Here is a 14,376-nt window from a genome sequence, read left to right on the forward strand (position 1 = left end):
GTACTCAGTACCAGCTGCTGATGAGCTATTTGAGACCAGGGTCAGGGCGGATGTGTGGGGAACAGAGATGGGAATGAGCTTCCGTGTGGGTGGGACCTGTCATTAGGAAGCAGACTGTCAGCACCTGCTTCAGAAAGGATGACAGAATTCATGTTGGAAGAGGCCTTGGAGGTCTCTAGCCTAACCTCCTGCTCAAAGAAGGGGCAGCTCTGAGGTCAGACCAGACATCTCAGGACTTTATTTAGAATAGTCTTGAAACCCTCCCAGGATGGAGGCTGCGCTGTCTATCTCCTGGCAACCTGCTTCAATGGCTATCCTCATGGGGAAGAAATCCCTATTTACACCCAGTCCAAACCTCCTCCCTTTCAACATAAACTTGGAGTTTTTCATCTTCCCACCAGACAGCACTGTGAAGAGCCTGGATTTGTCTTCTTGATGACCTCCCTATAGGTATTGGAAGTGACCTTAGGTGCTCTCCCCTCAAAGCCATCCCTTCTCCAGCTGAACCAGCCTAGCTCCCTCAAGCCCCTCTGCTCCAGCCCAAACCATCACGCTGGCCCTACGCTGAACTTTCTCCAGTTTCTTGTGCTGGGGGACCCAAAACTGGGCACAATATCCAGACATAGGGTAACAGGTGCTGAGTACCTGTCTCCTAAGTAATTGACCTGTGACGAGCCTGTCATGGTCTGAGATGTGTGAGATGTCACTTTGCCCCCTGCTCACTCTGTCCCTCTACTAGTAGCTGCTGCCCATAACCCTCAGTGATAGAAAATCCATGTATGCACTTCAGCTGCACTAGGGCAAAGTGGGCTTGAGAAACAGCAGTAATGAAGAGCAGTAGAAGGCCATGTGCATGTTCTCTTCTGCTTCCCCAGCTATGGAGGGTCATAACTTCCAGTGGACAGGAGGGCTGGAAAATATCAGCTCTCATGTAAAGTACTTCGGCCATAAACTTCAAAGCATTTCCCAAAAGGAGGCTGGATTGCTATTCCTGTTCTACAAATCAGGAAGCTGAGGAAAAAGGGAAGGAAGTGTTTTGACCGAACTCATCTAGTAGCTGCTGGCAGAGGTGGGCAGACTCCGAGCACTACCCACATACTGTGCCACCAGGGCACGAGGTACCAGCACCTGCGGGACCAGTGGTTCCTGATTCCTGTGCTGCCTCTCAGAGCAGGGACCAGTCCCTGCCTCCTCCAGGTGCCCTGCTATGTGATGGCAAATTCCTACTTGGAAATCAGGCTGGTGACAGTATAACAACATCTTTCAAACCGTGCTGATTTATGGCTTCAAAGCAGAAGTGCTGATTAGAAATACCATGAATTAGTCATAATCTTATCAAAAATATTTTATTTATGAAAGTAACAATGATACTATACAACCTATATTGGAAGCACATCGAATAATTGCTGGAATAAATACAGGCAACTAATTCAATCTTTTTATAGAATGAGAGGATTTATTTGACATTTGAAAGTTAACCCAAGCTTTAAGTTACATCATAAATAGTTAAAAGGCATAGTCAAGTTTTTTTTACTGTTTCTTTTGCTTTTTTAACACTGTTCTATTTTGTAATCAACATGAATCAACTCTCCAATCATTAACATATTAGTATGACTTTCAAGCAATCATGTACCTCAAGATAATCAGACAAATAAGGTAGTGTGTGTGCAATTCATTCTACAGCAGAATCTATTCATGTCTGCATAAAAAAGAGAAGCTGAAAATGCTTCTAAATTCTTTAAGCATCGTATGCCGATTTCTGCTTTACCACAGTGCTTTTAATACCAGAATCTAAAAAGGGCATGTATCTGTATGCAGCTGGCTTGCTGTTGCTTTTTGTAAAGTATATTACGACTCAATGCCACATTCCTTTGGCTGGTGAAGGATTGCAGAATTTAGTCCTGAATATTATTTCTCAAAATCATGGTCCAAAATAACTGTTCAGGACTGATTATTAGGCACCAAAGAAGTAATGAATTTGCTAAGACTTGATGTTTTCTGGTAAAAAATTGGCTTATTTTCTGGTAGATATGCTTTAATCGAACACAATTTATTGGGCTCAGTACTGGGGTCTATATTACACTGGATGTCAGAGAAGCTGATGTTTGTATTTTCTGTAAACTGTATGAAGGGCACTGCAGAAGTTTTAGAGTAAGACACCCACATTTTGAAAGTGTTGACATGTTTTCCTTCCATGTATTTTTTTTTAAAACTCAAAAATCTGAACTCTGTGATTGGTACTAGCAGACTATGGACAACTATGACCATCAGTGAAGTCAACAGTAGTTTTGGGTGTCCAATATTTCTCCAGATCAGAAGCTTTTGGCTCCTCAGGTCCCATGTAAAATCAGTGGGAGCTTTCCTATAGCAATGTCTTCTCCAATGGCATGGAGGCCTGCCTTGCCTTATGGCTATTGTGCATGCCAGGGATATTATGCTCTCAGCAGAGAAGCAAATTTCCCTTTTACAATGTTATCCAAAACAAAACCCCAAATTGCACATATCTACCCCTTTGGCCTTTTTATGCACAAATATGCTAGTATTCAAAAACTGACAATGTTGGGCCTTTCCTAATAAATGTCTTCAAAGAGCACATTTAAATGCTTTTTCACAGAAATAACCATTCATCAGTTGCAAAAATGCAGAGAGACGTTTTATTCTTTCTGTTGTGAACAAAATCAATTCAGCACAATTTTGGGGGAGGAACTATGATTTTTTTTCCCAAATGTGTTTAAAAAGGCTAAAGAACAAAATGTTGAGGAGGCAGCTTTTTTGGCAGATACTAAAATATAAAATATGTGATTTAGAAAAAGGTTGGCTTAAAAATACACACACACAAATAATACAATAATATAAAAATACAGCTCAGCCAATGGCCTCTTAAAATTTACCTTTGGCATTACATTTGGCAGCCTAACACAAAAGACCCTTCCTATAAACAGAACTATAAAAAAGAGAAGTTCATAAATTAGGTTGCAAGGGGTTGTAAGATCCTTTTCTCGATTCTCCAAACTCCTTTCCTTCCTGTCCACACACATAAGCATGACCAGTGAGGTATATAGAATGTAACACTGTCAGGCGTATGCACCATAAAAAAGTGCACAAACATAGAAGTTCTCCAATTGTCTTGCGAACAGGTCGAAACTGTGTGGTTTGCATTTTCCCCCCCCTTGGAAATAAAAAAAAAAAAAAGTCATTTTTTATTGTTTTTTTTTCTTACTTTGGCAGGATGAAAATGAACCCAGAGGAATATAAATGTCCTATTCCCAGCAGCAATGATCCATTTCCCTTGGCAACATTCATCTGATGCCACAGATACAACAAGGTCGTTGGGTTGTTTTACAACTCTCTGGGTAATTTCCCACAGAAAATTCATACCTCTAGCACCATGTCATAGGGTTGATCTTTCTTCCGCCTGCCACATTTGTTGATAAGAACCAAGTATAAAGTCAAAAGCATAACCCAGTAACATGCATAGAGTATTGTGCCAATGATGAGAACTGTCTGTTTTGACTCAGAAAATGGCTTTTTTGATTCCTTGTAGATAGTGAAAATTACGCCACCTAGGAGGATTGTAAACCAAATGGAGACTGGAATGAGTCCTATAAAATTAACTACAATGGTTTTTCTTCCTGATGTGCCCCACCCTGCTTTGTTTATCGTGGCAATTGCAAACATCTTTGCTGGCAGTAAACTTGACATGTACAACACTGAGTAGAGTGACATGAAAACCATGACAATGTTGCCCCTAAGGAAGCTGGCAAAGGAAGACTTTATCAGGCCCACTAACTGAACTGTCAACAAGAAGAGGAGGATGTTCCAGATTCTTCCCCTGTAGAAGAGCTGAATGACTGTGGCGATAAGGAAGAAAGGAAAGAATCCAGTGATTACAGCTTCATAGGTCATCCACAAATGGTGCTTGTGGAACCACATCGCATTATAAAGCCACTCTCTAAAGTATGATTTACTCCAGCGGGTCTGCTGATTCAGCCACCTGAGATACTCTACCGGTGTTTCGGTAAGGCACTTGGATCTAGCTGTGTATTTTGTTGCATAGCCCAGACTTAACACTCTGTTAGTTAGATGCCTGTCATCTCCAAAGCTGCACTGGGAGCCCATAAATTCTTGATTGTACCAATCTTCCACAAACTCATGGAGTAAAGAGTTTCTGTACATTCCCAGAGGTCCGCTGATGCACTGTACACAGCCGAAATAGGACTGACAGGCTCTTTCTATGTTAAATGCCATCCAGTATCTCACACTGCTCAGAAAGGAGATCCAGGAATCGTATTTGTTCAAAATCTGCAAAATAAAAAAAGTTTCCATTTTAGATGAGCTCTTGAGACAGAAAATATACACATTGAATCGATAAGGAATTTGCAGAGACTAGAGCACCATTAGCCAAAATACAGAGGGAACCTCACTCCTGTGTCCAACTCATGGTGAATCCAGGAGTTACTTATACCATCCAGGACATTGACAGGAAGGGCGAGATGAAGCCTTCAAAAGTCTGTTCCACCAAAATGTTCTCTTTTTCCTCACAACCTTTCCTATTCTCCACCAAGAAACTTCTTTTCTGGCTCATTCTTCCTTTCCCTTCACCCCCAGTTAAGGACCTGCTGGACTCAGCCTCTCCTGAGGGAAATGGTGGAGTCCCAGATGTGGCCTCCTGCTTCTCTGCCCCTCCCCCTCCCCCATCTTTGGGACATACAGGGCTTCTTCTAGCCTTCCTAAAACTATGCCGGACCATGAGAAAGGCTGAGCACATGGTCTTTGGCCTACATTTTTGGTATCATAAGGCTGGCCCTAGAGATTTGACCCTGGACTATGTCCCCATATCTGACATTAGGCCCTCTGAGGAACAACCTGGTGTGATTCGTCTCTGCAGTACCAGCCCTGTTATGCTTTCCCAAGATATACTGTGATACTCCAGTACAGTCTTGCTTTGGCCTGCATAAAGGTCTCAGTCTTTCTCTTCTGTATGCCCCAAAGCTCACCTGAAGCTCCAGCCTACACTTAAAATACAACATAGACATAGTCTAGGAGTCTGAACACTCAGTGGAGCTATGAGGGTGTGCAGATGCCCAAGTCCATGTTTTCACATCCAGGTTCTCAGCACACACCTTGTGCTGGGGAATGTGGCAAGAAAGCATGTAGCAGGGTGGCTGTGCCAGCTCTGCACCTGTATCTTCTCAATGTAGGGATTTCAGGGCAATCTGTGGCCTTCTGTAACTAGAAAGCATTTTCCTGCGACTACAAAAAACCAGTATTTTGCTCTGACGGCCCTAGTTTCTCTCAGGTTTAAAGGCCAAGGGCCAATCTTGTGTCTGTTTCAATTTGATTCCAGAACATTTTAGAAGCAGCAGGGCTCAGAGATAGGCTCAAGCCTGGCTCAAATGTATTTGGTGTATGCTGGAAAGTGAATTCGGGAGAAAAAAAAAGCCAAGAGCCTTCATTCTGCCACCTTTCCTCCCAGAGGACATATGTCCTTCCCACCTCTCTCTGCAGATGCTTATGAACCTTCACTGTCATAGCTGAACCTGTACTGTCTCCTTCCAGTTGTACTCACACGTGCCTGGCATCTCACATGTGTAGCGTGAGCGTGATGCCTGGTTCATGGTCTGTCCAGAACCACAAAGATATTCAGGCTTCTGTGGGAATTCTGTGGGAATTTCTGGAGTTAAGAGCCACATGCCTGAAATACTTGCGACTACTGGGGCGTTCATTAGTAAGTGCTTGCCCATATAGATGGTCCTTTCTCCTCTGTCTCACATAAAAGCCCAACTTAGTACGAGGGACCGATCCTAAGGCCAATTGAAACATTCATATGCATTTTTCTTTATCAATTGCAGCAGAAGCAATAGTGTAAAACTGATTTAACAGCCTTTTGCTGTAACTGTCAGCCAAACTCAGCAATGCTGGAAATCCTAACAGAAGTGGAGCTGGGTTGACTTGGGGGCTTTCCATTTTCCTGCCTGACAGAGATGCAGAGGAAACCCAACAATACACAGAGTGCATAGTGTACTGCCTTTCAAAAAGGCTTTTATTCCTAACAATCTTGGCTGCCAGTGGTAACATAATTGAAGTGCTTGGGGTGCTGGACTTGGCTTTGGGAGACCTATTCTCAATTCCCTGCTCCCCAATAGCTTTTCTTTGGTACCCTGAACAAGCAGTTATACCCAGCGACTCAAAGATGTGACAACAGTCCTGACAATGCCAGTGCCCCACTTTTCACATATATGGGGGAGAATAATATTTGTTTGCTTTCTATGGGTCTTAAAACCATACAGTGTTCACATCCAAGAATAAGAGTTTTTGTTCAACAGACAGAAAGGTTAAGGTATCATAAGAGCCTCTGTAATGGTATCAACGCTATTATTCAATGCTATTCCAGGCAGGGAAATCTGTTGCAGTGTAAACAGTTGCTGAAACCCCTCTGTTAATCTGAAAATTGTCATACACACCTGCACATCACCTCCAACTCCTCCAACCATTGGATCTTCTTCTAAAACCTTTACCATCTCCACTGATGAAGCTGGATCAAGCATTGTATCTGAATCACAGACCTATAAGTAAGAAAAAAACAGGAATAAACATGGGTTAAAGAGTACACTAGAGAAGAAAATAAAAATCATGTGAGTGATTGTAAGTGACTCTAAATGCAAACTATCCTGAATGCAATTAAATCTCACTTTGAAGTCTGCATTGATAGTTCTGTTAAAGGAAATTTGTATTAGGCAGCAAGGAGTGGTACTGAACGGAACAGAGTGCTTTTTAGGGCTGTGCACACACACAATCCTCTCTTCTGTATCAGTTCTATTTGTTTTACTGGCACACTGGGCTGGCTTCTTCAAATAAGAGAGACACTCTCAGAGACGGGGCACTGCAGAGTAAGACTGTTTGTGGGTGTGTGGCAGATTCCTGCTGAGCCCTGACATAGGGTTTCCCTGCATTGGCTGCATGGTTGTAGCACCCTGGTCAAATGTTTCCTAACAGTACTTTCACTCACAGAAGGCTTTAACAATTCATGTAATATATGTATTTTGGATTCCAGAACAAACTCATTTTTAATTTTATATGCATGGCATGTTATTAGTAGTGCAGGGATTTGACATTTGATATATAGAAATTATTTGCTATTTCCCTCTGGCATTCTTATAAAAAATATGTAAGGCCAGAAGGAGTGAGTCCCGAAGTGCAGTACTCCATGAGACCAGGGCAGAAACAGGTGACACACAGAAGGCATTTCAGCCACACAAACACTCCTAGTCAACTAAACACTGTGTACACTAGGAATTGGCTTTCCCCTGGAGAGTAGGAGGAGAGCTCAGACAGGCTGGCCGGTCTGCGAGGCAGCTGGCATTGCTTTCCTTTGCTCGGAGGTGAATGACACGGGTTGCAGCCTGTTTAAAACAAGTGGGTGTCTCCTTGTTGCCGCTGGAGCTGAAAGCAGTGCCCCCATCATGTGTAAACTCCTTTCACACATGCCCAGAAACTGGAACAGAGGAGGCTGTCCCAGAAACCCCTCTGGTCAGCTGGATCCTGCCCTACAAATTCTCATACCGCTTCCAGTTTATCCCCATGTTGCATTCCTGTGATTTCAGATGGGGACAGTAGAGGAAAAAGTTGGTAGCCCTGCATGAATAACCTATTAGAGTCAGATTCTGGTGAGACTTCACATCGGGTGTCCTAATTTTGATGTCCTTTCATCCAACCTTTCAATTCAGCCTAAGCCCCCTCACTCCAGGGGAGTGGAAACCTTCATGTCTGGTCTGTGAAGGGGGATGAGAGCATTTTGGGGCTCCGTTATGGACCAGACTCAAGCGAGGAGGTTACCTCACTTGGTGGGGGCTGAGAGGAGAAAGCTGATGAAAGCTTTCATATTTCCATCAGGAGAAAAGCCACAAACATCTCCAGCCCCTGCTAACTTGCTGCATCCAGCCCCTCTCCTCAAAGGACTCATCCTGAGGAGCATCTTTTTGTAACCTGGCCAAGGTTTGGCAGAAAGCTCTCATCAGTGATAGCACTCAGTGACAGAAAGGGAGTAAAACAATTCTGCTGAAGAGGGGTAAGGATGCCTATATTTCTATCTGGGACTTCCTGGACAGACCTGTTGCTGTGTGTTTTGCACAGGGAATCTGTGGTTTGCTGCATACCCAGGGCTCAGGCAATGATACTCATCCCATTTCTTGTGACCATGAGTGGTGGGCTGGGATCAGCCCCCTCACCAGCCCCTCTGCTTTCCCTCCAGTGCCTGTCACTTGGTGCAGCTGAGCAGTCCCCACCCCATCAGGTGCATTTATCTATAGGAGAAAGACCTGCCCATGAGCAACATCACTAATATGAGATGAGGAATCCTGAAAACACTGGATTTGTTTACAAATTACCCGCATGTGTCCTGGGCACGTCAGCACAGCGGACATGTCTGTGTTTCTAGGGAAAATCTGACAAGCCATCATTTTCCATCTAGATGAGGTTTTTGCAGGTGAAAAGAGGACATGCCCAGAGAAAGGCAGACACTTAGGAACCTAAATAAAACATACCACGGTCTGCCCAGCCAGGGGTGGCCCAGCACAGTCCAAGAGCCAATTTGCCATCTTTCCACATAAGGGCTGAGTGACCTAGAAATTACTGCCTTGAGTCATAGAGCTGCATGAAAGGGACACTCCACCTTAAGCGAGCTGTTCAGATACTCATTATAACCAGTGGCAGTTTATCCAAGCTACTCTGAGAAGTTCAGGCTGCGCTGGACTGTCCATACGGGTACCTCCATCAAGCCAAGATGAATTGCACCCTGGCTGCCCTGACCAGCTCTGCACTGACGACATCTGCCAGTTTAACTCCTCTACCTGATTGCTTGCACTCTCCTAACCTCCTCCAGGACAGAAAAAAGCCTTCACAGCAGTTTCAGGTATTTAATGAGACGCCACTAATGAGCAACAGCTCGTTATCTGCATTGGCCTGACTGCTTATGATTGTCTGTCCATAACCCCAAGGTTTCTTTTAAGAACCATGAGGTCCACAGTTTCAGGGGTAGGCAATGGTGCTGACTGGTCTGCTTTTTCAAGTGCTTGGTCATCCATGCAGATTGCTCAACCCTTAAAATGTTGTGCCTGTTTGAATTTACCGTGGGTACCCCCAAAGAACCATTTGAAATATCTCAACCCTCATGCATTCATAAAACAGAGCCACATTCTAGCTGCATTGCATTATAACTCTGTAGTAGCCAGGGCCACCAAGGAGCTGTGTTTCTAATATAGATATGACTGTAGATATGACTGTGGCATCAATCGTTACTGCAGCCTTTGGTGGCTGCTTGCAGCAGCATTACAGTCCCTGACACATTCATCAGAACTTCTGAGCCAGGTCAGGAGTGTTAATTGACTGAAAGACCAGAAATATCTTTTCCATTTTCTCATTTATCCTATGACTGTTGAGATAGAAACACTTTTTCCAGGCCCCCTGAACAAATGCAAGAACTGGACGGAGGGAGGAAAGTTGCAATGAATCTGTTTCCTCTCTGCCTTCTTTCTCTGCAATCTGATACTTCCATGTGAAGTGATTATAAAACCATGCTAATAAAGAAAACCAGCATTTTTATCCCATCATAGTCCCTCACAGCACAAAACCAAAGTGCAGACAATGGAGAGCTTAAGCCCATTTTTTTTCAGAGAATATATCAGTTTCAATTTTGGAAGTGCTAGGGGATGACTTTTAAATCTTTGCCTTACTCTTCCAGCTCCAATAACAGAGCAGTTCCTATCACTCTCAGTTTCTGCCCCTCCTGTGCATGGAGGACTCACTGCTCTCAGCCCAAGCTACTGGCATCCTTGGCAACCTCTCTGTATCCCTTGGACACTGTGCCCATGGACGCTGTGCTGTGCGGAGCATGCACACACACACCCGCACAAGGCTGGGCATAGACCCCAGAAATACATACGGCTCGGCCATGCAGCTGCCCTGAGCCAGCAGAGAGCATCTTGCAGGGAGCTGCTGCTCCACTGGAGGAGACCACCGGATGCTCTGAGGTTGGGAAAAGGTGGCAAGGGTTGAGGGTGATTAATTAGGAAGATCATCTCACATTCAGTCGGATTAGTCAAATAAGCCTTGCTGACCTTCATCAATAAGGAAGGATCCTCAGTGTCCAGCCAGAGACCCTGATCCCACCCACCTTCCTCCACACACAACCTTTTCCCCTTCCCACAGTCAGTGGGGCTGTTTGCAGGAGTGAGGAGTGCTTCCATGTGTAAGGCAAAACATAGAAAATCTTTCACAGAATCCAAGGCAGCTGGAAAGAAATGTGTCTCTGCTGCTTTGGAAACAGGGAAAGAGGACCCAGCCTAATTCATTTTTAAGTGAATAGTGTCATAAGGGCTTTAAAGGCCAAGTAGCGGTGAGTGAGGTAATGCAGCTGTAAGTGATGAAGCAAAAGCTCCTTCAGACTTTAGCTGAAGAAATCTTTCTTTCAAGGCTGCACATTGACCCTTTTATTGAATACTCCACACAGCCTTCGAAGCCTTTAAAATATCCCCATCTTCTTTACAGACTCCACCACTGCTCTGAGGTATACCCTAGTGCCACCAAATACCTGTCTGTCTGCTTGCATATGGGGCCACTAACAACCTCACAAAATAAAACTTTGCTGAGATCTTGACCTACAGGAGCAGAGAAGGGGTCTTCAGGAGGCCCATGGCTTTGTCTGAAGCAAAACCATTTGGATGAGGGGGCAGTACTGAAGTCTGAGGAAGGATTTCAGATTTCTCCGGTAGCTGGTGCACAGATTTAACGTATTCACAGATAGCTTGACCATTTTAAAAGGTAGCAAAATACACTTTTAACGGTCAAGCTGTTTCCAAACAGACTGAAAGGAGCACTGTGTTCATCAGGGACTAGGATGGCCTCTAACATGCTGCACAAAATATACAAAAGCTGCTTTCTTTCAAAGTGTGTTTGAATTGGCACTGACCTGGTGCTCTAATACCTACCTGTACATAATCCACGCTTCTCCCCAGTGCTTTGAATGCTGTGTACATTACTTCTCTTTTTCCACCCCATTTCTGCATGATGCAAACACTTTTGTTGGACAGGACCAGCTGAGATACGTGTTGCATGCTCTCTCTGTGAGACTCCTCTGTCTCACCTGGACCTTTGTCATGGAAGTTATTACTCCAGATATAAGTGGCAGATTTGTCCCTACCCATGATTTCAGTAAAAATGTCCATCATGTAAACGTCGTCTTCTGAGTTCCCATCAATGACCATAACAACTTTAATTCCAGGGTAGGTCAATCTTTTCACAGAAAGTAAACATTTTCTTAAGTAGTCAGGATCTTCTTGATAGGCAGCAATACAAAGGGCAACTGTTTTGTTCAGCTTGATTGGAGTCTCTAGTGACCGCTTCATTTTCCTATGCTCTAGGAAGGCAAATAGGCTTTGGATGATGAGATGTGATACCAGAATAGCACCATAGAGTCCAAAGGAGAAGTAGTAGTTGTCTGTTTGGATGAACTGGTAGCCCACAATGTAAGCAGCGGTGATTCCCAGGAGGAGGGACACCCCGAAGAGTGTGGTTCCAAGTATTCTCAGGATACATATAAACCTCTCACAATACATCTGCAAAGAAGCACGGAAACCATTAGCAGAGCCACCACTTGCTGATATAAGACCTTGTAAAGGGTGCGCATGGCTACAACATAGAGCTCAGCATCAACAGAAACACCCTGTGCTTCTGGCTGTGTCATGGACTTACTTTATCACCTTGCTCAACTTAGCATCTCTTTGCAGTACTTTCTCCAGGTAAAGTAAGATTCAAATACACTTAATATACTAGGGATGTTTTCTACTATTTGTAATGTGCTCACAGAAGGTGCTGTCTGTGTCAGCATCTTATTTTGGCAGTCTAGGCTTGCTGAATGAGACACTCTGTCATATTACCCTCGGAGGCTGGAGAAGGGGCTTTTGGGCCACCACTCACTTCATATGGTCACAGGCAAGTGGAACAGCTGAATGTCTGGGCAGCCCCTCCTCATCCCCCATCCGTGTCATGACTGCATCCCTCCCTGAATCGCTTCTGTCGCTTAGTTATGTTTGCAAAAATATTGGAAAGACATTCTTAAAACAGATGTCTGAATGTATTTATAATTTTTTAAACAGATGTCTGACTATATTTATAATTTATATTTATATAACCAGACATCTGCTTTAAAAGGTCTTCTCAATACCATTGCAAAAATGTATTATTCATACATTTGTGTACACAGAAATATGCACGTGTGAGCATGTGTGTATAGGGCTAAAGCTTGACTGAGATTAAGTCTGTGGCAAAAGTACGCATTAATTTAACAGAGCCAAGACTCCACCCTGGTCTCAGAAATTCATTAGAACATCAGTTGATTCTGGCAACTTCTGCATATTTATGTTACCTGGCTGTAAAATTTTCTAACATAAGCTCTGGGTTATGGAGGAGCTGGCTGGCATGGAGGGTGCTCTGGTATTCTTGAGATAAATGATGTAGGCAGGCAGACAGGCAGAATATATTGCTACCTAACTGCTTTTTGTTGACAATCACATCAACCATTTTATGGTTTTCAGGATTACAGGAAAGTTAATGACAATGTTTTATGTCAATTGATGTGTTCGATGTTAAGGTCATAAAACAGATAATGTCTGTTTAAGGCTAACCCAGCAAATGCGTTGCAAGTCAATGAATCTGAAACTCATGCTTGCATATTTGGCTGAATTAGGGTGTCTCAGAGTAATGGACTTAATATTTGTGTTTTCTTACTACTATTCATATTTTCCTTGCTGCTATCATCTTGCTTGTCTGCTGATCATGTTTGTTTCACCATCTGTTGGCCAAAGCTGAAGTTGGAACAGCACTTCCTTACATCATATATGTCTTTAACTCTTTCTTGAAAAAATACTACCAAGCTGCAGCAGCATAGCTGTCATCAATTATATTTCTGTCTGAAAAGTTACAGGCTTGGAAAAAAAAAAGTCAACACAGAATCACTTACAAAATAAAAATAAACCAGGCGAGCATAAAGTCTGACGTTACGAAGACTATGCTTTTTTCCACTGGCTCTTTAGGGTCTTAAATTTCAAGACAGAAGGAAGCCTCTTAAATGTATATTTGGAGACACTGTAAAAGAAATCGGACCCTTTCTCTAGGACTTCCTTGAATACTTACGGCTGGGCTCCAACAGGTGCTGTAATCACCCACCACCAAAAGGGACCGTCCCTGCTTTGGCCTGTCTGAAACTCTTTCACGACGGGGGTCACAGAGCAGCTTAATAAAAGATAGCTTACGCTTACCAGGACTATAGGTGAATTAAAACTCAGTGCCCAAAATAGACTCACTTTAGAAAACAGATTAAGTAATGGATCCCCTCTAGATCACCTGGAAGTCAAGTAGCCTGTGTGTTTATTAATCCATCAAGCATACAGAAGTTTACAAACATCAAGGTGAATGTTTCATTAACAGTGCAGTTGTACTCTGCTTTCTCATTTGGGGTCCACTACTTCCCTTCTCTTGCCTGAAATAGAAAATTCCTATTAGTGAGTAGGGGATAAAGTCTGCTTACATTAAGAATTATATGACTGAAATCAATGGACCGCTTGTATAGGTAGAGCTCACAGGATTTGGATTAAGATCTGGCACATTTACATTTGACTGACTATATAATGTACTAGGCTTCTTTTATATTCATTTGCTATTGCTCTTTCTCTCCTATGAAGTGTTTCCACAAAAAAGGGAAAAAAAAAGAAATGAATTCTCTGATCTTGTCATTACAGCACAGTTTCCCTCCCTTGCAAAAAAACACAGTCTTTTAAGATCAAGAAATGGATTTCTGGTCTTAATAAAACAACATTTCTTTTCTGTGCTTTCACTGTCAACCTTGGGAAAATAAACTGTGTTTTGATCTCAATTCCTGGCTTTCATCAAAGAATCTTTCCCCTTTGTATGTGCAATCGAGGTTTTTACGTATAGTCTTTTAACTGACTGAATCTCAAGGGAAGTCTGGAGAAAGTTGCTCAATATTCTCAAGCTTTGGCATGTGAGCTATTGATAACTTGTCCAGAAGAACTGATCTTTATCAACTTGAATGTGCCCAAACAATGGCAAAGAGGCCAAAAACTCTCCACCCTTCTCCAATAATTGAGCCAAGAAGCTAAAAGGAAATGATGCTTGTACAAGTCTGGGACCAAAAATGAACTGCTGAGTCAAATAAGAACACCGAGAGTAGGGAATAGCTGCATCAGAGATTTTAAGGTCAGACAGTGCTGTTATGAATATCTAGCCTGGCCTAACACAGTGAAATGTAAAAGGACATCCTTAGGAAGACATCAGTTGAAATCCATTTCCTGGAGTTTCCTG

The 14,376-nt window shown here is 43.1% G+C and overlaps 1 protein-coding gene across 1 annotated transcript; it reads right to left on the bottom strand.

Annotated features, from left to right (window-relative positions):
* Positions 1–3,372: 3,372 nt before the first annotated feature.
* On the bottom strand, positions 3,373–11,612 carry HAS2 (hyaluronan synthase 2). Its single transcript, XM_009477929.2, has 3 exons — positions 10,986–11,612; positions 6,465–6,566; positions 3,373–4,302 (listed from the first exon to the last, which is right to left on the bottom strand). The coding sequence occupies exons 1-3, from the start codon at positions 11,610–11,612 to the stop codon at positions 3,373–3,375; spliced, it is 1,659 nt and encodes a 552-aa protein (XP_009476204.1).
* Positions 11,613–14,376: the final 2,764 nt, after the last annotated feature.

The sequence above is a fragment of the Pelecanus crispus genome, chromosome 2 (genome assembly GCF_030463565.1).
Source record: "Pelecanus crispus isolate bPelCri1 chromosome 2, bPelCri1.pri, whole genome shotgun sequence".
In the NCBI taxonomy this organism is placed as follows: Eukaryota; Metazoa; Chordata; class Aves; order Pelecaniformes; family Pelecanidae; genus Pelecanus; species Pelecanus crispus.

What these genes read in the sequence shown, in the direction of transcription:
- HAS2 (XM_009477929.2), bottom strand. Translation starts at nt 11,612, where the DNA reads ATGTATTGTGAGAGGTTTATATGTATCCTGAGAATACTTGGAACCACA. An exon ending in GAAGCGTGGATTATGTACAG is followed by an intron (nt 6,567 to 10,985) that starts GTAGGTATTAGA and finishes TCTTACTTATAG; the next exon opens with GTCTGTGATTCAGATACAAT. An exon ending in GAGTTGGAGGTGATGTGCAG is followed by an intron (nt 4,303 to 6,464) that starts GTGTGTATGACA and finishes TTTATTTTGCAG; the next exon opens with ATTTTGAACAAATACGATTC.